Source organism: Toxotes jaculatrix, chromosome 9, assembly GCF_017976425.1.
Source record: "Toxotes jaculatrix isolate fToxJac2 chromosome 9, fToxJac2.pri, whole genome shotgun sequence".
Lineage (NCBI taxonomy): Eukaryota > Metazoa > Chordata > Actinopteri > Toxotidae > Toxotes > Toxotes jaculatrix.
The window spans coordinates 10,813,523-10,839,186 of NC_054402.1; the positions used below are offsets into that span (position 1 = coordinate 10,813,523).

At 43.0% G+C, this 25,664-nt stretch overlaps 3 protein-coding genes across 5 annotated transcripts in view; 2 read left to right on the forward strand and 1 right to left on the reverse strand.

Moving 5' to 3' along the window:
* Nucleotides 1–10,760, forward strand: part of sipa1l3 (signal-induced proliferation-associated 1 like 3) — a 62,729-nt gene extending 51,969 nt beyond the window's left edge. For 2 of the 3 annotated variants that reach the window (XM_041045722.1, XM_041045723.1), the window contains exons 13-24: nt 1,469–1,717; nt 2,228–2,410; nt 2,968–3,092; nt 3,868–3,983; nt 4,080–4,528; nt 6,360–6,590; nt 6,836–6,998; nt 7,113–7,287; nt 7,574–7,750; nt 8,274–8,400; nt 8,848–8,929; nt 9,273–10,760. In XM_041045722.1, coding sequence (XP_040901656.1) covers nt 1,469–1,717; nt 2,228–2,410; nt 2,968–3,092; nt 3,868–3,983; nt 4,080–4,528; nt 6,360–6,590; nt 6,836–6,998; nt 7,113–7,287; nt 7,574–7,750; nt 8,274–8,400; nt 8,848–8,929; nt 9,273–9,467 — 2,272 coding nt within the window. In that variant the 3' untranslated portion in view covers nt 9,468–10,760. The remainder of the gene's footprint in view (nt 1–1,468; nt 1,718–2,227; nt 2,411–2,967; nt 3,093–3,867; nt 3,984–4,079; nt 4,529–6,359; nt 6,591–6,835; nt 6,999–7,112; nt 7,288–7,573; nt 7,751–8,273; nt 8,401–8,847; nt 8,930–9,272) is intronic. The other variant, XM_041045724.1, reaches the window with a different exon arrangement.
* A 2,739-nt stretch (nt 10,761–13,499) lies between these two features.
* On the reverse strand, nt 13,500–17,720 carry LOC121187621 (ribonucleoside-diphosphate reductase large subunit). The gene is made up of 4 exons (XM_041046949.1): nt 17,543–17,720; nt 14,449–16,430; nt 14,118–14,306; nt 13,500–14,029 (listed from the first exon to the last, which is right to left on the reverse strand). Exons 1-4 carry the CDS (start codon nt 17,559–17,561, stop codon nt 13,838–13,840), a joined length of 2,382 nt encoding a protein of 793 aa, XP_040902883.1. The 5' UTR covers nt 17,562–17,720; the 3' UTR covers nt 13,500–13,837.
* Nucleotides 17,721–19,630: 1,910 nt separating this feature from the next.
* Nucleotides 19,631–25,454, forward strand: qpctla (glutaminyl-peptide cyclotransferase-like a). Its single transcript, XM_041046950.1, has 7 exons — nt 19,631–20,393; nt 21,858–22,004; nt 22,088–22,381; nt 22,810–22,971; nt 23,284–23,383; nt 23,469–23,585; nt 24,863–25,454. Exons 1-7 carry the CDS (start codon nt 20,175–20,177, stop codon nt 25,006–25,008), a joined length of 1,185 nt encoding a protein of 394 aa, XP_040902884.1. The 5' UTR covers nt 19,631–20,174; the 3' UTR covers nt 25,009–25,454.
* Nucleotides 25,455–25,664: the final 210 nt, after the last annotated feature.

Below are 25,664 nucleotides of genomic sequence, written 5' to 3' on the forward strand. Positions count from 1 at the left end.
CATTTGATGATGTGTTTACATGCTTATTGTAGATAGAGGGAGCAGATCCTTAGATTAATCTAGGTTAATCATTAAAGTGACAGTCACTCACACAAAACAAGACGTATGAAGACATCACCTTGGACCTTGAAAATTGTGATGAAATTTTTTCCCTATTTTCTGACATTTTATTGGCCAAAATAATGAATCAGTTAATGGAGAAATTAATCTGCAAATTAATCTATAAAATAACTGTTACTTGCAGCCCTAATTTGGGTGAACAGACCCTTTAAGGGACACATCACACAGTGTCCTCACCTCCCACAGTGTCCCACCTTATTTCAGTCTTCGCTGTGTTGGGTTTGTTTTGTTTTTTTTTAATCTCACTCCTGCCTTGTTTCACCTCACTGTGAATTTCACTTTCATCTCACTTTAACTCTTCACTTTGACACCATTTTTCCACTGCCACTGTCACCCTCCTCTCTCATCTCCTCTCTCCCGCTTCCTCTCTCCATTTGTCTTGCCTTAAATACATCGTCTATTCATATTTGATGCCCCCTGCCCTCCTGTAATAAGCTTTGTGAATAAAATAATGATGAAGTGTAGAAGATATCAGACGTGAGGCTGCTATGAGAATGAGAGTATCTTTATTTGAGTGTTGTGTTTGTGTCCTGAGCTGATAAATAAAGATGACCACCCTTCCAGCTGGGAGCTCTCTCAGTGATTTCATAATTGATGAGAGTAAATGCCAGCTTATCTTCATTTGCGGGCTGTTTTCCTCTCCTGATGTTTTAATTTTTTATTCTGACAGGGAACTAAAAGGGTTCTTGTCCATTTAATTTTAATCTAAGAACGGTTTGATTCTGTTTTTAGATTTTTGGAGAAAAATACACTTGAACTGAGCATGAACTGTAGCTGTAGTAACTATGCCCTTGTGCATGCATGTACAAATGCACTGTATATACTAAGACCTTGAGTGAGAATCTCTTTGATGGGATTAGAGGGCTATCAGTTTGCATACACACACACACTTGACCTCAGTCTCACAGTAAGCAAGATGGAGTCCTGATGTGCCAATAATCAGTTTCCTTTCCTCTCTCCCTTCCCTCCACCAGCGTCAGGGGAGCTCATTAGTGAGCTCTGTTGCATGTCTGCTGTGTGTTTGAGCACCCACAAAGCATGTTATGAGAGGACGATAATGTGTGTTTCGTTGGGTCTTTCTGAGGAAATTTATTGAGCAGTTTTTACTCGCTGAACTCAGTGCAGAAGCCACAGTTCTGGTTCAGCTGCAGTTTAGGTCTTTAGAGGGCAGGCTGCTGCTTCTCATCATTGCTTTTCACTGACTTGCAGCTGAGGATCAAACACTATGGATGAAGGCTGTGTTGAGGAGACAAAATGGGGGTTTGGGAGAAGGGAGCAACGACATTTAAAGACTCAAGCTTTTGATTCACTTCTTGTACTGATTGTCTCTCGTCCTCTGTCTCTTCAGGGGCTGCACAGAGGAGTATGAGATGAAGACCATGGAGCAGAAGCCAGAACCTGAGCCTCTGGCGGCAGGCTACCGGCCCTCCCCTCGTCCAACGTGGCGATGGGACAGCCCATCTATTCCTCCAGGGGCACAGATCACCAACCCGCAGCGCTGGGCCACCATGGTCCCCCCGCCTCCTCCACCCACCCGCTCACACAAGGCCCTAATGCCTGTTCCCTACAGAGAACCACAGCACCTCATCTCCAAGAGGTGAGACTCAGACTCTTTCTTTACATTTATTATAAATATAATAAACGTAAAAGTCCACCTCCAAACATGGCAACAAAATGGAAGTTCAGTTTGTTTATCAGGTTACTGCATATCCAGATGATAGACTCTTAAACCATGGAAATAATGTAAACATATTACGTGAAGGTATCTCTGGCTTTGCAGAGATGTTTAAACTTGTCAGAATCTGAGTAGGTTATCACTGGTTGAATAGGATTAGGAATCCATGTATTTAAACTCTGATTGCAGTGATATGGTTTTTTGCTTGTTGTGTTTTTAATTTTTTTTTGGAGCTGGTATCACACTGCCCACTCCCAAACTTAATAACCACAGTCAGATCCTGACAGGTTCAAACTGGATTGGTTTTTTTTTCTCTGACTTTAGATAAATGGTTTCTTGTGTTGCAGTCACAGCCTTACACACTCCCCTCAAATCCCTGTGGTCTGTTTGTTTTTCTCTTGGTTAACCATCACTCCTCTGTGTGTCCTCCAGGCCAGTGAGCTACCCAGAGAACCACTACAGCCTGTCTCCTGCAGGAGGCGACAGAATGCTGCCCTACAGAAACACCTCAGCCAGCTTCTCCTCTCCCTCCTCGGGCTTGGTTGGCCTCTCCACGATGGGGCCGCCTGGAATCACACCAGGCCCATTTGTACGCTACAAACATTCACCCGACAGGTGTGTGTGTGTGGTCTTTTGTTCTCTGAGCTGTGCTCGATCACTCCTTTGATCTTGATTAAACATGTCCGATGTTACTCATAACAACTGTTTTGTGTGCTTGAGGCGGATTATATCAGTTCAGAAGACAGGCTGAATAATGTGGCGTGTTCAGGTCTGCAGTTAGACGTGTATGAACACACTGTCTCCTAAAGGAAGGATCTGTTGTGTGGGCGGCTCTTCCTCACAGTGTGGAGGCTGATAACATCTCGCCCAACCAGAGGAACGTGTTTTATTCAACTGCCACCAGGATGCAAAACAGAATGTGAAAGTCTCCTCTGTTAGTAACATACAAACTGTGTACTTTTAGCGCTGGTTTTAGGGGATTTTTATTTTGGAGTTTGTGTCATTCACCATAATCTTCTCTGTGTTCCAGTATAGTTGATTACATATGTGTGTAATATGTTTTTGGATAGCCTGTGGTACGAATAAAGAGATTTACTACAGACATTGGCATGGATATATGAATGTGTTCATTAATCACCTACCCTGCCTCCTCCTGTGATCCGTCTGTGTAGATATGGAACAGTCCAGCGCCCCCTGCCGCCCTATGAACCCCACCTCAGTGTGGACATCACTTCCAGTGGAGAGTCTTCCTCAGGCTTCACCAGCCAGGACAGCACCATGGAGCGCTGCAAAACAGGTTCATCACCTTCAACAAAAAATTGAATCTACAACAAGTTGTGTACTTGCTTCATGACTTTAAAGCAGCTACAGTCGATTTTTTTTTTTAACATAGGAAATTATTTCCCAACTGTAGTTTCTCTCAGCTTCACAGGGTTTTAGCATCTTTGAGTTCACTGTTTTCATTTTACAGCCTGCAATTTAAGTGTTTTTAGCCACTCTCATAGCATCGTTTTCAGCTGCAGCAGATAGCTGATCAAGCATTTCACAGCTAAAGAACCTGATATTTCCCTCGGGCGTTGGTGAAGACCAAGTTTGCACCTGCAATAAGTGATTTCTTTAAGCCATTCTGGTACAGAGGACATGTATTCACTTAAAGCCTCTGTAAAGCCAAGCAGAGCTACAAATCTAGGTGGCAATTCTATGTAGGTATGAGTGACAGATTGTTTTCACATTGTTACACAAACATATTGATTATTGCTGCTTTACAGGGACAGTACTAATGCTAATGTTGTTACCTTTAAAGGTGATGATATGTTACCTAGAAATCTGTTCCTGCAGGTTGTAAGTTAATCAGATGTTTCTCTCTAACTGCATTCATGGTTTCCGTAGTGTTTCAAAGTGTGTGTTTTGCACAGTAGAGCAGAGATAACTGAGTGTGATTTCGTGCGTTGGTGTGTGGGGGGAGGTCAGTGTTTAAATGTGCTATAAGTATTTAATCCTCTTTGCAAACCATGGAGGTTCAGTGTAATTTGCTTTAATCCTGATAGTGTCTGTGTGTGTTTTCTGTCTAGAGCCCCTCTGGCATGTCCCAGCGTCATCGTCTCGGGTACCAGGTGGTGGAGGGGGCCAGAGGAGAATAACCAGACAGGATGTCCAAGGGAAAGACTCTCCAAACAGACACTCAAAGGTCAGAGTCGTCATCAACCCCGTCTCATTTGTTCATCTGTCACCTTCTCTGCCTCGTTGCCCCTCAGTCTGACCGTTGTCCTCGTGTCCTCTGCAGGGTGAGACTCAGTACTCCAGTCACTCCAGCAGTAACACTCTGTCCAGTAACGCCTCCAGCAGCCACAGCGACGAGCGCTGGTTCGACGGAGGAGCTGGAGGAGAGCGAGGCGTGGGCGGGGGTTGCCTCGGTGACCCGGCCGACCCTGACCCCGAACTTGTCAACAAAGGCGGGTCCAACGACAGCGGCATCGACGCCTCGACGCACTACAACAACATTCGCCACGGAAACATGTCCAACAACCAGTCCCACAAGCCCATGCACTGCTCTGCGACCTACAGCGGCATCCAGGAGCTGTCCGTGGGAAGGAGCAGTGGCGGAGGAGAAGCGAGGAGACGAGAGTCTTCACCCATCATACCAGCTGCAGCCAATCAGAACAAAGGGTACCGGACGAGGACATTCCCGCCTCCTGGCTCCAGTGCTGATAAAATGGATGCTTTCAAACCCAGGTAAGAGACCACCTCATTGATGAAATGCATCTTTTATGGCTTGTTTTATGAATCTAACATTAACTAACATCAACCTCAATAAAAGACAGGGCAGAAACATCCCAGATACGTGCTGGCTTTTATTGTATGGAGACAGTGAATCTTGTAGTTTAATGCTGCTGTTTTTAATGGAGAAGGCATGTACTTAAGTTTTGAGAGATCTTTAATAAATGATCCACCAAGCCACAGCTATGTGCCAACACCGGATCACAGATCACAACACTGTGATACATGAAAATGCGTCTTTGAAGAGTACGTGAAGGATTATAGGAGCCTAATCCTTATGAAACTTATAGGTCATCATGTGATCTCCTCTGCATGTGGACTTGGCACTACCTCCCCCACATCATAAATACATACAGCCATTAAACACTCAAACATACAAAGGCTTCAACCACTCATTGCTGGATTAAAACAATCTGTGTTTAAAGACCTGAGTGCCATGGAGTAGTGCTGCAGTCTGTGCCTGGGATGCGTTGAACCATCGGCGTACAAATGTAGTACAGACATAAAATTAAAACAGAAAGCTTTAGGACACCAGTGCCCCATCACAGGTATAGTGTACAGGCCCTGCATTTGTAATATACAGCATGGCAAAGTGGCTAAATCAGCTGATAAATGATAGTAGTAGTAGTTGTTCATAACTCAATACAGTTGTATTGGCAGACAGTAATATGGTAAACACAATGTATATTGTGTTGTTAAATGGACACCACCGTCTGAACTTTAATTACATACTCTGTTTTCATCGCCTGATCAATGAGGAGGAGGAGAGGAAAATGTGTTCTGCCAGAATAAATAAAAGCACATAAAGGGGCCACACACATAGTGCTATAAAAACAACCAAAACTCAGAAATATTTTGAGTGCAACAATGTTTGTTCTGTTCCTAATTTTATATGTTTATCATGTCTATTTGACAGCTGTCCCTCATTGCATTATTACTGTCTTCTTTCTTAATGTCTCAAAAAGCTGTAACTCATTGCTTGCAAACGGGTCTTTTTGGTATTAGAAATATGTCATTGATCCTACAAAAGGGCAATAAAAAAATTTAAATGTAAAATGCAGAATTTAACAGGAAAAAATCACCACAGAAGTCGTTTTGTTGCTTCCTGTGATCTAAATATCTAGTTCTTTTTATTTAAATGGATGTACCTTGCATCGTGGTGCATCACAACCTACCTGTGACATAGTCTGTTGAGATAATATGACTGTAAATGTTATTTTTTTTCCCATGCAAAGGGCATGACAAGACAAGCAGATGTTGTCTTTCCTCAAATATTGAGCAAACTTACTTACAGCTGCCGCCTTTTACCCCCAGCATTACACTCACAGTGTGTGTGGCCAATCGTATGAGTCCTGCCTAATTATTCACACCCAAGGATGTAATTTCCGCTGAGTAACAGGGGAACATGTCTCTGTAATTTCTCAAAATCCTGTTTTGTTTTTTTTTTTGTTTTGTTTTGTTTTTGTTTTTTTGTAACCCCCTTCACTGCTCTTACTTCAGGTTGATTTTCTTGCCGAAGTCACTCTGAACATTTATCTTCTCACCTTCCAGCCAACGCAGTCCAGATGAAAGAAGATAGAGCTGATAAAAATGTTTATAGACATATTATCATTGCCCTCAATTATCACCATGATGAGAGGCAGTGAGCGCTTGGGAGTTTTTAATTGCAATTTTTCTGACAATTTTTATTTTTATCAGTTTGCTTCCTGCAGCCATTCGACTATACTGTTGATGATTTTGAAATCATTGGTTACATGAATATCTGTGTGTCCTCCCGGCCTCTCAGGGCCTACACACCGCAGGGTTACAAGACTCCGACAACGGAGAAAGCGCGGCATGTCCGAGCCGCTACAGCAACACCCACTTCAGCTCAGTTAAGCTCCATCCCTCTGTCCAGCTCCGCCCCCAAAGCCTTATACGGGAAGAGCAGACAAACGGCCTGGCAGAACGAAGACAACAGCCCATCGCCATCAAACACAACCAACACATCCAGCTCTGACAGCAGCAACAGCAAGAAGTAAGACAGAGCCTTTTAAAATCACCAGGTTTGATTTGTCCTTAAAACATTATCTTCAGTAACTGGAGGTTGGTTTCAAGTACCTTACCCTGCAGCTTTCATTAAGGTCTTGGAGAAGTCTTGAAGTGAAATGGGTTAAAGGAGCGCACAAAGACTTAAAACCATCCTAAAACATGACATTGTGTCTATGGTAGGAAGAACGAGCTGACAGTTTGACCAGTGGTGAAAATCATTGTGATTTCCAGGCAGGTGGATGCGAATTCAAAGAACGTGTTCGGACAACCTCGACTCCGAGCATCACTGAGAGACCTGCGCTCTCCACGACGGACCTATAAGAGCACCATCGAGGACGACCTGAAGAAACTGATCATCATGGACAACCCGGGAGAGATGCCACAAAGAGACCCAGTGAGCAAAACACTAACACTTGCGGGCTATCCTATAAGGCTCTCAGTTAACAGTCATCGTACTTTCATGAATTTGCACACACAGCTCTGATCTCTCTCACTTTTGTCCTTGTAGTCTCCCAGACGAACTTTGCAGCGCACCTTTTCGGACGAGTCGCTGTGCAGCGGGCGCAGGGACTCCAGCTTTGCCAACTCTGAGAACCAGACGACTCCTACTGACGTACTGTTCACCTGCACGCTGCCCACGCGCAGACACGCCTCCTCCTCCAATCACACGCAGAGCAAGAAGGGTGCGTTTAAACTGAAAACAGCTGTTTTGCTTTCAGTCAGATGGACAAAAATCGTGAAAGCAGTGTTGAATATTAACTACCAACACTGTAGTGTTGAGTGTGCTAACTGTCAGATTTCATTCTTTGGAATGAGCTCAGTGGTAGTTCGAAAGCAATCCTGTTATGATTAGAATGTACAAGGTGTTTGCTGCAGTCATAACTTCTTCACTTCTTAATATGTAGATACCCTTCTTTCATACAGAGGTTTGTTTACTGACTGCAGCTGTTCTCCTCACCTGTCCTCTAGTGCCTCTGTCTGCGTCAGAGCTGTCTCTTACAGAAGTTAGAGACAAAGTTCCCCCCCTGAGGAGGCTCGACCCTGGGCTGATGCCTCTTCCTGACACAGCCTGTGGACTGGAGTGGTCCAGTCTGGTCAACGCTGCTAAAGCCTACGAAGGTGAGAACGGGGACGCTTCAGGATTAGGTTTGTTCACTTCAGGCTCAGTCTGGGGTTCTTAATGTACAAGAATGTAACTGTTCTGTTGTAATGGTGAATTTACAGGATAAAAAAAAGTGAGATTCACTAAATAAAATTAAGCAGTGTAGAATCTTAAAACCCTGGTGGGTGAGAGATCTATTGTTTGGATATTTGGCGGTTAACTGGTTTCACCGTGTCTCGGCTGTCTTCTGTCACACGACACTCCTGGGAACGAAAGAGGGATCTGTGTGTTCATCTACACCTTGTACCCGATCACCTGCTCTGCTTCCCAGCCACAATTTCTTTCCTGGGTCTCTCTGCTGTCCCTCGTGTCCTCTGCTACCACAAAAGACAATCACAGCACAGACCAACACCCCAGACTGAAGCCAACACTTGATCCATGGCCTTACCTGCTGCCAGGCCCACCTGTGTTTAGGTGTAATTGTGTCATCTGTCCCAAGGGACAATCCAGTGGAAAGACTCATTTTATGCAGCTTTTTCAAATTGCGATCTTGTGTCTCTGTTGCAGCACAAAGAGCAGTTTCCCTCTTCTCACTGACTGAGCCGCAGGTTGGCGGTCCAGACATGAGACCAGTCATAAGCCCGGTTCAGTTTCACACTCCTCAGACACCGCGGACCACACCGACCTTCAGCTGGTAGGTCCATTTCACTGCCAAACAGAAGAAACAAACAGTATTTGTTCTAAAGTGGCGCAACAACAGGAGTTTAGAAATTCAACTCCTCTAAATATTCATGTCTCTGTTACGTCTTCAGACATTTGTTTACTTTGTCATTACCGCCACCTTGTGGTAACTCAATGAGCTGTCAGGGTTTGAACCGAACCCTCAGGTTGTTTACTCCTCTGTGTATTCTCATAAACAGTTGTTTACTCTAGTTGTAGTACCAGCTTGTGTGTCGTCAGAGAGGGTGTTTTTTTTCTGCCAGCGAGCAACATGAACAAGAAGATATTTTTGAATCTGAAGAGCTATTTTTTTTTTTTTTTGAAAGGTTCAGTCAGAAACATCAATGAATGCACATAAACACAAACATTAGCAAACCATCTCTTCCTCTATCACCTACATGTGTGCTGTGTGTCTTTACAGTGATGAGGTGCCCAACGATTTGTCCGGTCGGCTCTACCACCTGGAAGTCATGTTAAAACAGCTGAATACTGATCTGGAGAGAGTGAGAATCCTTTGTTTTTCCATAATTGTTGTATTGTCTTTAATTAAGCAGTTAAAAGTAGAAAGTCTTGAGCCAGATTTTGTTTTTTCTTTGCCCTTGTCCTTTTAATTTGAAGTGCCAGACAGCACTCAGTTAGCTTAGCTTAGCATAAAGAATGGAAACGGGGGAAACCGCTAGCCTACCCTGATCTGACTATCCACAATGAAGAAAAGTTTCCCCAAATGTCAAACTACTTTTTTAATAGCAGTGATGAAAAGTGATGAATTAAAACTCATTATCATCCTGTTACACTGAACTAAAAACTTTCTTCTCCTCTCCTCATTTTTTTCCTGTCTGCCATCAGGAGAAGCAGGATAAAGTCGTTCTGCTCGCAGAGATGGCCAACCTGAGAGAGAACAACCAGCGCTTGCAGGAAGAAAGCCAGACAGCCAGTGAGCAGCTGCGCAAGTTCAGCATGTTTTTTACCAACCTCAACAAGACAGGAAGTGAGCACGAGGCTCACTCCTTAACACACGAAACTGACTCAAAGAGGGACTGATCAACAGCTGCAGAAGAGGAGGAGGAGTGTGAGATTCAGGCCACAGGGAGGGCGAGTGTGACAGACATATTCTTTCAGGAGGCAGAGGTCACAATGATGTTACCTCACCCAGTTACCTCCACTGGTCTGCCTTAAACCAGAGAGAGTGGGAAAGAGACGATTTTTAAATGCAACACTCCCAGCAAGTCTCACTGAGCGTGTGCACAGACGAAGCAGAGCCCCTCCCTCGCTGCTCTCTGAGCCTGTTTATTTTTTTAAACCGAAGTCAAAAAGTCTTATATGCTTGTCATATATATGTATAAATATATATGCTACTATGCCGGTGGAGCGACTAGGAGAGGAGAACCTGACTATTTTTGAGAACACTACATCACCTGGAGAGGCCTAATACTGTTCCTGCAGCGAATCAGCCAAAAAAAAAAAAAGAAAAAAAAAAAACACATTACAGACTGCATCTCCCAGAATGCACTAGACGTAATGGAAGCTCTACAGACATGGTACTGTAGATAGATGCCTGTGTGGTACAATTCTCATGTATCAATATTATCTATATTGTACTGATATTGCATAACAGTCGTACTAAAGAGGTGTGTGTGTGTGTGTGTGTGTGTGTGTGTGTGTGTGTGTGTGTGTGTAATTGATGGTACAGCAAATACTCTGAAGCATTACTGCACAACAGTGTTTGTGCTGAAGGCTAGATGTGTTTTATTACCCTTCGATGTGTGTATGTGAGAAGGTTGACTGTGATGATCTGTTAAAGGACAACTGAGTGATGAACAAATTAGTTTACTGTAATATGAAACTTGTGGGCCACAGTATGTTTCTTTCCTCCGTTTACATGGATGAACCGTGGCCCATAGATGTGAAACAAGCCATCAGCGTGTTGAGAGTAAATGGTCGATGTCAGAAACTCAGTGATACCAGTATCATATCTCTAATGTAGTGCGTTGTTTTGAATTAAATTTTCACTGTTTCCAGTAGTGCCGCGTCATCTCAGATCTCAACATACTGGATAATTATTTTAACCTTGAGTCGTTATCACAGTACAGTACTTTTAAATAACCTTTTATTATATTATTTAAAGCAATAGTTGGACATTTTGGGAAGTATCTCCACTTACACGCTTTCTGTTAGATGTAAGGATTTATACCACTATCACTCGAACTCTTAACTAACTGTAATCGGCTAAGTATCCGCCTACCAGCACATCTAAAGGTCAGTATTTAACACATTCTGTTTCCTGGTTGCTTGGCCATTGATCCCGGTGTCTGTCCCATATTCTGTGTGTGAAAAGTAGCCCGATCAGAACCTGCCCTGAAAACAAGCCCAAATTTTTTTTATTTTATACTGAAGAGGGATTTTAAACATCAGGATAATTAAATGATTTAAACGTTAAAAGTCTTCACTTATGATGAGAAGCAAACTTTTACAGGAACCAAATAATAATGACATACAGGAAGTTATGCTGTATGCTACAACTTGATTACATAAGTTGTGTAATAATGTATAGGCTACATTTTTAGCCTATACTTAAAGTATGCTGAATTTGTTATAAGCAGTTCGTGTTAACACTGTGTACTAGTGAAGTGTGACAGCCGTCACTGAATTGTTTTGATACTGTAGAAAACTTAAAAACGTGATGATTCTCAGGCAAGTGGAGTGAAAGTGGCATCATTTTGCTTTGATGTCTGAGCTTACTCTGGCTGGACATGGAAAATAATCGCATCCTCAGAAAGTGCAAGTCACTCTGAATCGAAAAATATGTGTAATGTTCGTTTCTTCAGATGAAACTGGGTTATAACTAACCATTTGTGTTGATAAGTGGGCCAAACTACAACAACCAAACATGGTTATGGACCAACATTATGGACATCAGCAAGAAAGCAAATAAGTGTATTTCCCCAAAATGTCCAACCATTCCTGGAACTGCGTCTCCTTTGCATACTAATCGAAATGAAGCTACGTCACCAGTAATGTGTGCTTATAGAAAACATTTACTGTACATGAAACTCACTGGACAACACTGAAGCTCCTTCATATCAGAACCAGTCTGTCTGTGTGTATGAGAGGATTTGTCTCTGTGTTCTGTGATAAACCCAAATGAACACAAAAGACACTATTTATACAGCAAGCTTGCTTAATGATATTGTCTACTACGGTATATCTATTTTTCATACAGAAATATGTGTCTTGCCTGTGTTTGGTTTTTTTTTTTTGGGATTCTGGTACTGAATAGACAATACATCCCTGCAGAGGATGAGTCGTATCTTCCCGTTTCACTTTCCATGCGTACTTTCATGAACTGCCCTGTTGAACAGCTACTTATCCCTCATCAGGAGGTTTCCTCCCTGGTCTGACTGGATCCGTTTGTGTGAATCTTCCGACTCGCTCAGGTTTCTCAAGATGCTGTTAATTATACACTATAACATCAATTAGGGGTGGCCGATATGACGCATTGTACTGTGATACAATTACAGTTTGTCTGCAATCAGATTTTGACATGTTGTTTATGCCACTTGTAGATATCCCTTTAATCAAATCAGTTAGCAGTTCATTTGCTGGATTAACCCAAAACAGACACATATAAAGTTTCTCAACTGATTTTCCATAAAGTTTACTACATCACTATCTGGATAGAAAATTGTTTATGTAGTGAAAAGGGGTTTTTATCCTTTTCGCTGACTCCTGCTCTCATACTTTTCTTCCGCTGACACAATAGGGAACAAGTGTTATATTTGGAGCGTTTGCTAGACAGAAAACTGCCATCTTCTCCTGCTTCTCTTCATCCCATAAAAAAAACAAACAAAAACAAAACATTGCATCTGCTTTAATGTCACCGCTTACTCATCCTTCCGCAGCCTCTTTTACAGCTTCAAGTCGGGCTGTCGTCATCCCAGTATCTTTGATACCAGTGACGTTTATACCTAAACTTGTTTGGACTTTTCTGCTCTGTGTTCAGAAATAGTACTTTTACCAGTTTGTCATACACAAATTCAGGCTTTAATAGGGTTCAGAAACTTCTCAGAAAGCTCCCGTGTTTCTTCTTCATTCATATTTTTTCAGGTTTGGACAGTTTAGATCAGGCTCCAAGTGACACACTTCTGTTATTCTTCCAGTAGGAAATCCTCCACTCATGCAGCTTCGCAGGTATTGCTGTGATTTTAGTATCTGCAAGTCTTAATCTTTAGTTTGCTTATATAAAAGGGGCAAGGTTTCTTTTTTATATATATAAATTTTGTTCATGTCATGTATAATTTTAAGCTATTTATAGCATACACAACGATCCCTGTTGAACAAATCAATAATGCATTATTAAAGTTAATGGTAATATTGTATAACTAGGTTTGTTTTTAGATGTTAAATATTTTGATAATTTATTTTTTAACACATTGGCCACTGTTGCAGACAATAGTGAAGATGAGAGGGTACTGTGTTTTTGTGTATGCTGTTTTACTTCTGATCTCTGTACAAAATTGATTTGTATGATTACTTTATTGTTTTCTATTTCCTGACGTCGTCTTTCCTCTTTGTGCATCGGTGCGTTCTGCATGTGGCAGGGGTACATGACACGTAGACAAAAAATGTTTGGTTGAACATTGTTTTCTTTGGGTTGTAATAATAACTTGTACATTTAAAAGTGTAAATTATGTTTTCATTATTTTATAAAAAATATATTAAAAAAACAACTATCAGAAAAGTTGCAGATTTTAGTTTTTTGAAATGTAAAAGACACTTTTCCTCTCTGAAGTTACACAGGTAGCTAGTAAACTATGGGACATCTTCAAATTGTTTGGTCTCTTTGACCTAAAGTTCAAAACCCCAAAACAAAGGTTTCTGTTTCTGTAAAACAAAACAACAAATCCTCACATTTCAGAAGCTTGTAGCCAGTGTTCAATACATGTCTGAATTGATTAATCATTTTAGCAATATTATAGTTTTTATCAACTGATCTCTTCAACACCAAAAGAATTAAGTATTTATTACTGTAAGGTCAGATTTGGCACTTTAAACATGCACACAAGCACAACGAAACAACTTGCATATAAACTTTTATTTTCTATCACAAAGCTTAGTCATTTCCAACATAAAATACATTTTGTAGTAAGTACGTGCCATCTTCCACTGACTGTCTGTGAGTTGACAGAACATTTTATAAAATTTATTCTTTACATCGTGACCAAATCCTAACAGTGCACCAAAGAATGACTGATGTAAAACATTTTGTGAACTTGTGATTGTTAGGAAAGCACTTATACTGTGTGTCATCAGGCACATCTCCCAAAGCCTCACCGTCAAATCAGCACAGGTTCATCGAACACAACCTCAAGCTTCAACAGGTTAAGAGCGTAATTAGCGGAGAGAGGAAACGTTTAAGATCCACACATGAGGCACTCGTCTCGGTTCTCCAGAGAACAAACCATGGCTGCAGTGTTAAGCTCTTTGATCTCCTGCTCTGAGACTTTGGCCGGCTGCGCCTCCTTCAGCTTCTCCTTGTTGAGCGTGAACTGGATGGGGTTCGCAGCGGGTTTCGTCCTCAGGTAGTACATTCCCGTCTTCAGGCCCTGTGGTGAGAGGGGAAAAGAGAATTTAACACGCTGTTGCAGTCACGGTGCTTAGTTCTCATTCCTTTTTCCTGCAGGTGTCACTCACTTGTTTCCAGCCGTAGAAGTGCATGCTGGTCAGTTTTCCGTAGTTTGGCTCAGCAATGTGGATGTTCAGGGACTGGCTCTGGTCGATGAAGGCGCCACGGTCAGCGGCCATCTTCAGAATGGTCTTCTGGGAGATTTCCCACACGGTTTTGTACAGCTGTTTCAGATCATCTGGAATCTCACTGATGTCCTGTTGGGAAAAAGAGAACAGCACTGGAGCTGAAACCAAGCAATGTTTTGTTTTTTTAAATTACAACACCTTTAAATTTAACAAAACAAAACATAAAGTAAAAAGCTGCATTCCTATAAATGATGCAACCTGGGTGAAATACCTGAATCGATCCATTGTGAGCTATCAGCTTGTTCTTCATCTCCTCGTTCCACAGTCCTCTCTCCGTCAGGTCCTTGAGCAGATGAGGGTTCACGATCTGAAACTCTCCAGAGAGGACCCTGCGGGTGTAGATGTTGCTGGTGTAGGCCTCAATAGACTCGTTGTTGCCCAGGATCTGGGCGGTGGAGGCTGTGGGCATCGGGGCCAGCAGCAGGCTGTTCCTCACGCCGTGCTTGGCGATCTTCTCCTTCAGCAGCTTCCAGTCCCACAGGTCGGTGGGCGTCTTCTCCCACATGTCGTACTGGAGGATGCCCTTGCTGACGGGAGAGCCTTCGTATGTTTCGTACGGGCCGAGCTCGGCGGCCAGCTCGCAGCTCGCCTCCAGGGCAGCGTAGTAGATGGTTTCAAAGATCTGGATGTTCAGCAGCTGAGCCTGGGGACTTTCGAAGGGGTAACGCATCAGGATGAAAGCATCTGCCAAACCCTGGACACCGATTCCTATCGGCCTGTGACGCTTGTTGGACTTCTCAGCTTCAGGCACTGGATAGTAGTTAATCTCTATGATCTTGTTCAGGTTTTTGACGATTACTTTGGTCACATACGACAGTTTTTTAAAGTCAAAAGTCCGCTCGGGCGTGGCGTACATGTTGAGAGCGATGGAGGCCAGATTACAGACTGCTACCTCATCCTCGCTTGTGTATTCAACGATTTCTGTGCAGAGGTTGCTGCATTTGATGGTGCCCAGATTCTGCTGGTTGCTCTTCCTGTTACAGGCGTCTTTGTACAGCATGTACGGCGTGCCAGTTTCTGTCTGGGACTCAATAATGGCATACCACACCTGCTGAGCCTTCACCACTCGCTTGACCCTGCCCTCCTTCTCATATTTGGTGTAGAGTTTCTCAAACTCCTCCCCCCAGCACTCGTCCAGCCCGGGGCACTCGTTCGGACACATCAGAGACCAGTCCTGGTTGCTCTCCACTCTCTTCATGAACAAGTCGGGGATCCACAGGGCGTAGAAAAGGTCTCTGGCTCTCTGCTCCTCCTTCCCTGTGTTTTTCTTCAGCTCCAGGAAGTCAAACACATCAAAGTGCCAGGGTTCCAGGTACATGGCGAAGGCTCCGGGTCTCTTGTTGCCACCCTGGTCAACATAACGTGCCGTGTTGTTGTAAACTCTCAGCATGGGGACCAGTCCGTTCGAGTTGCCATTGGTGCCAGCGATGTAGCTCCCTGTTGATCTGATGCAGCTGACCGCCACACCGATTCCTCCGGCTGATTTGGAGATGAGGGCGCACTGCTTCAGGGTGTCATAAATGCCTTCGATGCTGTCGTCCTTCATGGCGAGCAGGAAGCAGCTGGACAGCTGAGGCCTGTTGGTTCCCGCATTGAAGAGCGTAGGAGAGGCGTGGGTGAACCACTTCTCTGACAGCAGGTTGTAGGTCTCAATTGCCGCATCGATATCTGTATTGTGGATGCCAACAGCCACTCTCATCAGCATGTGCTGCGGCCGCTCGGCCACTTTGCCGTTGATCTTCAACAGGTAGGACCGCTCCAGAGTCTTGAAGCCAAAGAAGTTGTAGGAGAAATCTCTGTCGTAAATGATGGCCGAGTTGAGGCGGTCTTTGTTCTCAAGTACAAGGTCAAGGGTCTCCTTGGAGATCATAGGGGAGTGGCGTTTGTTCAGAGGGTTGATATAGTTGTACAGGTCCTCCATCACGTCACTGAACACTTTCTTCGTCTCTTTGTGCAGGTTGGAGACGGCGATCCGAGCGGCGAGGATAGCGTAGTCGGGGTGTTTGGTTGTGAGAGTGGCGGCGATCTCTGCGGCCAGCGTGTCGAGCTCCACAGTGGTGACGCCGCTGTACAAACCCTGGATCACCTTCATCGTAATCTGGGCCGGGTCCACAAAGTCAGAGTTCAATCCATAGCAAAGCTTCTGGATGCGAGAGGTGATCTTATCGAACATGACGCGCTCTTGGCGTCCGTCTGAAACACACACACACACAATCACTAAATCAGTAAAGATAAAACTAACAGGTGGCTGTAAAAGTATAATTCATGACAAATCCACTGAGACCCGAGTCTGGACTGTCTTTGTCAAACTTTGTTCAGCAGAATTTGTTTCATTTAGGACTGATAAACTTTTTTTTTTTAATGTAAATAATAATAACTCTTAAACATTTTATTTACTTCCTCTAGTTTCTTTGCATTCTTTGGCCAGATTGAAGTTAAATTTATTTTTTGCATAAACTGGTATTTTTGGATTATTTTTAGTTTAGTCTGATGTGTAGGCATCTTTGTCATCCATCTAATCTTTATTCTTTTAAAGTCTAATTGCTCTCATAAAACTTAATGTCCGTTTTCTTCCCTCCACAGTTTCCACTCTGTTCTTTATTCTTTTTACACTGGCCGGTTCTCCATAGTGCTGTGATCACTATTTGCCTTTGTTTTGTATATGACACTAGAACATGCCCAACCAGAATCCGTACTGGTATTCAAGTTGACCTACATAACTGCAGGTGGAGGGATTAATCGACTGATCGACGGGAAAATTAATCGGTGGGGACTGTGTAATATTTTTACATGTATGTTTTCTGAGACTTATGATAAAGTTACAAATCATTTTCAAAGCTTGAAAACATCGAACAGACCACTCTATATAGTTACGACAGTTCCCTCTTTCTAACCAATCAAACCGCACAAGCTGAGCAAACTAATCCGCGCTTCCTCAATCATAACCACACTGAGGTCCAGTGACATTCAGGTGGGCCTGTATAACTTAGCTTTTTTGGCGCCAACTACAACAAAGGCTCATTCTGGCTGAGTCCATAAACAACAGCTTCAACAAGAACCTGCAGCAGACGGACTTTAGAAATTACATCGCGATTAGCCAACGTCAACATCCAGGAGGATGAGCTGGACGTTAACCTGACGCTGGTTCGCGGACTCAAACACGGAGTGTGAGTTTCGGGTGTGTGATTTAATACCTGACAGGGACACTGGCAGAACCACATTGCTGACAGAGGGATAGCAGTGAAGCTAACCGAGGCCCGGTTTACTCCGCTTCATAACAACAACAACCAACAAAAGCGCCTCACCTCGCTTGATCACGTGCATGCTGGCGCGTTGTGGTCCAACTCGTCTCACGAGAAAACAGCAGCTCTCCGGCTACACGATTAACCTGCCCCGGTGTCACGATGTGCGGCTGAGCACGACCTCCTTCCAGGCTCACTGCAGAGCGCGCGAACGACTCCCGAAACTCCCGCTAACGTCGCATTTGTACGGACGACGTCACCGATGACAGCGGAGAGTGACAGGCTTTCCTGACCAATCAGCAGCAAGAGAACACGGGCCCTCGTGTCTGGGGGCCAATCAGAGGAGTTAAGAGGGTCGGAATAGGATGTCAGAAAGTCAGCTTCTTTTTCCGTTCTTCAAATCTGGCGCGACTCAAAGGTAGGTCACGTAAAGAAAAGGATTTAATGTTCCGTTTTAATGAGCACCAGCCCATGTAGCATTCGAGAGGACCAAACAAGTTGGTCAGCCTTCAAAAAACCTGTTTAAAAACACATCAAGAAGAGTTGATAATATAATAAATAAAGCAGAAAGTAAATATTTAATTTGGAGCAAAGGCAGAGGTTATACAGTGGAGATCTTAAAGAGAGGCAGCACATCCTGCGACAATTAGGAGTTATACTGAACTAAATTCATCTCCACGCTACACTGGAAGGCATCCAAGCAGAAGCTGTGATTAGGCCGTGGCTCGTTTTGCCTTTGTTTGTCCTAAAGAATAAATGAAAGACAATTATTTAAGGAACAAACTGGAACCCAAAGGGATGAAACACACGGACCTTAAAACAATTCTCACAAACGGTTCATGAAATTCAGTTTTGAGACGATTACACAAGATACAGGACAAGGATTACTTTATCCCCTGGAACAGTGGGTGGCGGTAAAGCTCCACCCAGTTGCAATTCACCATCAAAAGAAGAAAAAGAGGAAGTTTGTTCTGATCCAGGACGACGTTACCCTTCACATAAGCTGTAAGAATGTGTGCAACATAGTATGTTATATTATTCTTAAAACATTTTGCCGGTTTGCATCTGTCATTTCTGTAATTTATTACAAATACTCTCCCAGAACAGGAACAGGAGAATGATGCAGTGATTTGGATGGATGTCTCAAGGAAAAGGAACAAGGATTTTAGAACATAGTTTATTGTTGCACTTTCTGCAGTTCTTTCAGTTGGTTGTAAAAGTTTTGGTGCACCTGGGCAAATGATATATTCTTGTTGATGTTCTAGTAAATGTACTTACTTTCCACCACTAAAATCAAATTTAGGTTCTTTATGCAAAGCAGTGGTTTAGAGTATTCACCTAATATCACTGTGGTAATAGCAACATTCTGTGTACATAAATGTACAAAATAAAAGGTCTGCCCAATGTGATCTGTGTTTGAAAGTGATTTGGAACTTTATTATAAATCTCCCTGGAAACATATATGCAAAAATACCCTAAGATTATGTGAACAAACTGGGGTTATTGCATGACCCCTGCTTATTTCATTTATATACATATTTTTGCTAATTTTAATCATTTTGTTCCAAATATTACTTTACTTTATATTGCTTTATTGTACTGATTTTGTTAAAATAAATGTATTTTATTTACTTTTTGTGTATTCAGTTTTTGAGTTTCTGCTGCTGGGATTCTTTTTGTATGTTTTATACAGATGTAATGCCCGTATGCTGATGCTAGGATGTTGGGAATGATAATAATAATAATATTATTAATAATAATGTTTAGGGCTGCAACTACCGATTATTTTCTCGATTGCAGACCCAGGTGATATCTACACGTTGTTTAGTCTGAATACATTCAGTTTTACTATCGTGTGACCAAGAAAGGCATAAATCAAAATAGTTAACGCTTTATTTTTCTGATAGTCCGCTAATTACTAATTGCTACAGCTCTGACAGTTTAAAAAAATATATATCTCTATCTCTCTATCTCTCTATCTATCTATCTATCTATAGATATAGATAGATATATCTATCTATAGATATAGATAGATATATAGATATATAGTAGTTTATACCTCCGTTCAGTAGGTGGCGTTACTGCACGACGACGCTGTTTTTCAACCAAAATAAAAACATAGAAGAAGTTACGCCATTTGATCAGCGACCACGAACATGTTCCGGGAGGAGGTGTAAAAATTGTACATTTTCATATGGAGTTCTGCACCAGAAAAGTTGTGACAGTTGGTTGTCGCATGGTCACTTTGCTGTGTGTTTTCCTCTTTAGTCGCTGTTAGTGGATGGAAAGCAGTTTAGCACAGCAGTGAAGAGTTGCTGCTCGCTGAACAGCAGAAGCCAGAGATCGACCGAATTCATCTGTTTCTGTGTAAACTGTAAAGATGTGTCCTGGATTAACCGGATCGAGACAGCGCTGAAGTCAGCCATGCCTACAGAGAACCGGGCTGCTGGAGTCGCCTCGAAGACTGGGACGACGAAAGACAGACTTTTAAAAGCCAAGGATGGGTCATTACGCTGAAACGGGACTTCAGACTGCTGCAAAGAACCTGTTTTACCCGAGTCTGCTCCAGCTTAGCGTCCCCCTCTTCGACTTCCTGTGTGTGACTTTCCCCCCTGCATTGCTCCACAAGTCAGTATATACACGTCGCCCTTAGGACTGACTGAGCGACAGTAGGGGGAACACTGTATCTCCAGTCATGTCCAGGTCCACTCGGCGGTACAAGCCTCTGCAGCAGAGCAACGGCAGCGGCTCTTTCTCTAGCTGTGAGCGGATTCGGATGCCACGGGCCCGGGTGCTGCTGCTGTGTCTCCTCGGGGTTCTGCTGCTGGCGGTGGTGCTGGGAGTCTACCTGTCCAACGACACCACCGCTGGACATGTGAACCGCATGCCCGCTGCAGATCTGACCAAAGACAGGGTAAGAGTTAAGACGGGAAGGTAAACACAGACTTTAAAGCAGGACTAGACCTCAAATGTGTTGCGTTGTCTGGACCTCTGTGCTATAACATCTCACAATGACTGGATTCAGAGGTGGAAAGTGTATTTATCAAGTACTGTACTTATTAACCTCTGTATTTCTATTTTCTTTTACTTTATGCATCTCCTCCACTACATTTATCTTACAGCTATACCAGTTACTCTGAATATCAAGGTTTTCCTTACAAACTACATGGACTAATAAGCAAATATGATGCATTGTTTTGAATTGTTGTTAAACTACTCAACAGTATATAATGTACTTAAACTTGCTTTAACCAGCTGCAACATAAAATACTGCACACAGTTAAGCATCTGTAATAATCCACTCATATAATCTCACACTGACAGGTATCATTCTGCACAATGTGAGCTTCTACTTTTGAGACTTTAAGTCCATTTTGCTTCTAATACCTGTGAACTTTCACCAGTTTGCACTCAGTGATTGTCTTTTCGTAATAAGTTAAATTGTAAAGTGCTAACTAAAGTTCTCTCAAACAGACTGACAAAAAAAGAATCTGAACAAGGAAGAATCCAGTAAAACATACAAGATAAGACTCTGTGCATTTTATGAGATAATAAGATTCCAAGTATAAAAGACAGGAAAAAATAGTGTTTATCGATACAAATTAGTTTTCAGAAGTGATTTAAAAGAAGATTTAGACAGAGTATAGATCTGGTTATTGTAGTTTTGACTGTTGTACTGTTTAGTGCTGAAACCATTATCGATTTGTCAGTCTTTAGAACATTAATTGTTAATGATACTGGTACTGATTAATTGTTAAAGTAAATTGTACAGCTGAAATTCACAGTCATCAGTGTGAACCTATGGCGCTTTTCTCTGTTTTACATTACCCTGAATTGAATGTATTTGGGCTGGTAAAACAACATAAGCATTGTGGATCCATCAGTCTGCTCTCTGAGAAATTGTAAAGTCAATAACACTTTTCACCATTTCCTGACATTTTGAGAGCTAAATGATACAGCAAAAAAATTATTGACAGTTTACTCCGTAGTGAAAATATCTGTTGTTTGCAGGCCTGGTACTGTTTGTTTTGGATCCATTAAAGGGGAACAAAGAGTGCAGCACTGACTATTCATTCAGCTGCTTACAGTCACTGTAGCTGCCCAGGTGTGCCATTTCTCGCTGATCACGTGTTTCACTTCGACGGTGATGACTTGGCTTCGATGTTCATCCGTCCCTGGACTGTTATTCTATTATAATATGGAGTAACAGAATGACAGCATTAAAGAAGGACCGAATATATTTAAGAAGAGAAAAAGCAGTGCTGCATCATAAAGACCTGGAAAAGGGACAGACCCTAAGTTTTTTTAGTTCACAGAACACGCTGTTCCTCTTCCCACATCTGCTTTTTCATCATCGATCTTGTCATCTCTCTTCCAGTTGTCCCACAAACCCAGTAAGTGCTCTCCAGCTCAAATCCGCCGTCTGGCCTCTCAGGTGGACGGGACTCGTCTGTGGGAGACTCACCTGAGGCCCATCCTCAAAGAGAGGCTCCCAGGGACACAAGGCAGTCTGGCTGTACAGCAGGTGTGTGTAAAACCTAAATAGTTTTGTCTTCCATGCACATTTCCTCTCTTGTGTTTAATCCAGTCTCTCTTTCTCCACTTAAGCACATCACCTCCACATTGTCCTCGCTGTCTGCTGGCTGGTCCGTAGATCTAGACTCCTTCCAGTCTCCAACCCCTAGAGGCCAGGTCACCTTTACTAACATCATTGCCACTCTGGACCCTTCAGCCCCTCGGAGGCTGCTCCTGGCTTGTCACTATGACTCCAAGGTCCTGCCTCCAGACCCCCGGGCCCCAGAGAGGGTGTTTCTGGGAGCCAGTGACTCGGCAGTGCCCTGTGCTATGATCCTGGAGCTTGCCACTTCTCTGGATGCCCAGCTTAGATCATTCAAACAGCAGGTACTATATGTGTTTGGTTGTGTTTCCGCAACATGAGTATTGACATCCTGCCAGTTGTAGCAGATGCTGACAGATTAGTTTCCTATTTGCTTGATATTTTCCTGTGTTCCTTCCTGTGACAAAGAGTAAAGATCTGAGATGCTGACGAGAGTGTTTTCTTTGTTTTTGTTTTTTTCTTACACCCTCATTTCATTGCTCTGCCTCTGAGGCTGCAGTACAGGGTAGAAAATGCTGACTCTAGCCCCCTGTATTGAGTGCAGCAGTCATCTGTATATAGCAGTGTCTCTCCAGAGGCCGTGCTTTATGTAGTTACTGTAGGAATACACACATACGTGCATGCGCACACTGCGACAACACTGCAGAATGAGAAACCAGCCTCATTTGCTGTTTTAGTGTTTCAATTTGATTCCCTTTTTTTCCCCCCTTAGAAACTTCCAGTCTCTCTTCAGCTTGTGTTTTTTGATGGCGAGGAGTCTTTTGAAGAGTGGACCGCCACAGACTCGCTGTACGGCTCTCGTCACCTGGCCGAGCGCATGGCCAACACGCCTCACCCCGCCAGCTCCTCGCACACCACCATGCTCCAGGCTGTGGTGAGGAAACTGTGTTTGCTCTGAGACCGAAACTGCTACAGACATACACGTCCCTCCATGGTCGTCCTCACATCCAGACACAGGCTAAATTATGAATGACCGGGCTGAATTTAGCAGAAGCACGACCCATTTTAAAAGTAACAATAGTTGGAGCTCCGTCATGTTTAATGAGAAAAATCTAGTAACTGCTTTGCCTCTCATGTAGTCAACTGTTCCTGTGTGTTACGTGTTTTCTTTACATCTCACCAACAATATTCAGTAGCCATTTCCATCTGCAGACCGCTCTGTTTTGACTTTGAACTCTCTCCCTAGGACCTGTTTGTTCTGCTGGACCTGCTCGGTGGTCCCGATCCACTGATTGCAAATCACTTTGACAACACGGCACGTTGGTTTGATCGTCTGATTGCTGCAGGTAAGCACTGGCTGTAACTCTGTCATGAATATTCAAATCCCTCTCTGTTGTTTGGCTTAACTCCGCCTTCACCCCTCATTCTCAGAGAAGAGACTCCATCGACAGGGCCTTTTGGCGTCTCATCCCTCAGAGCAGACGTATTTCAGGAAGGATGTTTATCTTGGACCTGTCCAGGATGATCACATCCCCTTCCTTCACAAAGGTGAGTGATAACTGTTTAGCACACACATTTTCAAATAGGAAAAAAGAAATCCTAAATCACAAAAAAGAGAAAAAGCAAAATGCAACAAAATGGAACATTTCTACATTGTTTTCCAGAGTTTGAAATTTGACCAGCGCATTTTTAATCACCTGACTGGTGATCTCAACAAAGAGATTTGTGCTACATTTAGATGGAAACCTCGTTATGGACAGCCACATAATACATGATCAGTGCAGTAGCCAGCTTTCGTAGATTCCTCCTGTGCAGCATCAGGAGAATTTGTCCCTTCCTCACCAGGGGGGGCAGCTCAGGTGCTCATCCAGGCATTTGTCATCTCCTGCTCAGACTACAGCAATTCCCTCCCTACGGTAGCTTCTGTGTCTGCCACCAGACCTCTGCAGCTAGTGCAGAATGCTGCTGTGTTCAACTTCTTCAGGTTTCCCACACCACTCTTCTTCTCTATTCACTACACTGGCTTCCATTATGTAGCTCACATTCAGTTCAGGACTCTGGTGCTGGCCTACAAGGGACTGAAGGGAACTGCTTTCTCCTTCCTGTCTTTCAGTCACGGTTACACCCTGCACTTACAACTCTGCTCTGTCCTGATCATACAGTTTTAGAATAAACTCCCCACTGATGTCAGGAGAGTCACTGCCCATCCTCCACCGCAGGCAGAAAACCTCCTTTTTCAGGCTCAACTCAAAAAAGAAAGTTTACTCAATTAATTGATTAGTCGATCGCCAGAATAATAATCAGCAACTATTTTGATCATTTATTAATAATTTCAGTCATTTTTCAGGCAAATGTGCCAAAAATTCTCTGGTTTTAGCTTCTAAAATATGAGGATTTACTTACTTTATTTGTCACATATGACAGTAAATTGAATATCTACATGTTTTGGCTGTTTGTCAGACAAAACCCATACATTTAAGACATCACTGTAGGCTTGGAGAAATTGTAAATGCCATTTTTTCACAATGAACAACTAATCAATTAACCGAGGAAGTAATTGGCAAATTAGTCCATAATCGAAATAATTGTTAGCTGCAGCCTTGATTCAGTTCATTCTGTTATCAGAGTAGCTGCTGAATAATTTTCTGTTGATCAACGAGTTGTTGCTTCTCCACCTCCCTGGTGAAAAACATTCAGAAAATTTAGTTCCTGGAGTCTGCAAACCACATCACAGAACTTGTTAGGATATATATGTTGTAAGTATATAACACATCCTGTCAGTCATCATCACTACCTTCCTCTTTCCTCTCCATCCGTCCACACAGGTGTCCCTGTGCTACATGTCATTGCTACTCCCTTCCCACAGTTCTGGCATACGCTGGATGACACAGAGGAGAACATGCACCGTCCCACTGTAGAGAACCTGACCAAGATCATGGCTGTGTTCCTGGCTGAATACCTGGGTTTCTGAACACAAAACAAACACTGACAGATATATTTGTGGTGAAGGTCAACACAGCTGTCACCTGAATCAACCTCTGTTCACTTTTACACTGCGCTGGAGTACTAGTGCTGTTTATCACACTGGTTACGAATAAATGACGCAGTGCACAAGAGGAGACCCCAGTGAAATGAACTAAACTGATCTGGGATACCAGCTGAACTTTACCAAAGACTTGTCCCTGCCGAACTGTCCGGTCTCCTTGGTTTCATGTAGTGGGTGAATTGGGGACCCTAAATGTCCCAAATATCTGGGCATATGAAGTGGATACAGAGTCTTAATTATAACATTATTGTAATGGTTAATGAACATGGTAACCGAGAAGCTGCGAAATGTGCTTGTGATTACAAAAGCACAAGGAATTAATATTTTTTTCTTCATTCCTGTGAAAAAAAAAAAACAATCATAGCCTTATCTGTTATTTACCCCGTTAATATGATCGTGAGATGCACTAATGTCTTCTTAAAGACAGACCTCACAATCAGTTGAGTTCTCTGCAGCTGCTGTGAACACTGTTCATACAGTGACAATGATGAACGACAGCTAGGTCATACCTGTGAATAATTCTCATCACTTTACCTTCACGTGGGTGAAGATCCTCTTGGCCTTACAACCTGCTGTTATAA

Coding starts and splice junctions, on each gene's coding strand:
- LOC121187621 (XM_041046949.1), bottom strand. Junction 14,307..14,448: donor CTCACAATGGATCGATTCAG/GTATTTCACCCA, acceptor TTTTCCCAACAG/GACATCAGTGAGATTCCAGA. Junction 14,030..14,117: donor ACTTCTACGGCTGGAAACAA/GTGAGTGACACC, acceptor CTCTCACCACAG/GGCCTGAAGACGGGAATGTA.
- qpctla (XM_041046950.1), top strand. CDS start 20,175: ATGTCCAGGTCCACTCGGCGGTACAAGCCTCTGCAGCAGAGCAACGGC. Junction 22,382..22,809: donor TTAGATCATTCAAACAGCAG/GTACTATATGTG, acceptor TTCCCCCCTTAG/AAACTTCCAGTCTCTCTTCA. Junction 23,586..24,862: donor CATCCCCTTCCTTCACAAAG/GTGAGTGATAAC, acceptor CCGTCCACACAG/GTGTCCCTGTGCTACATGTC.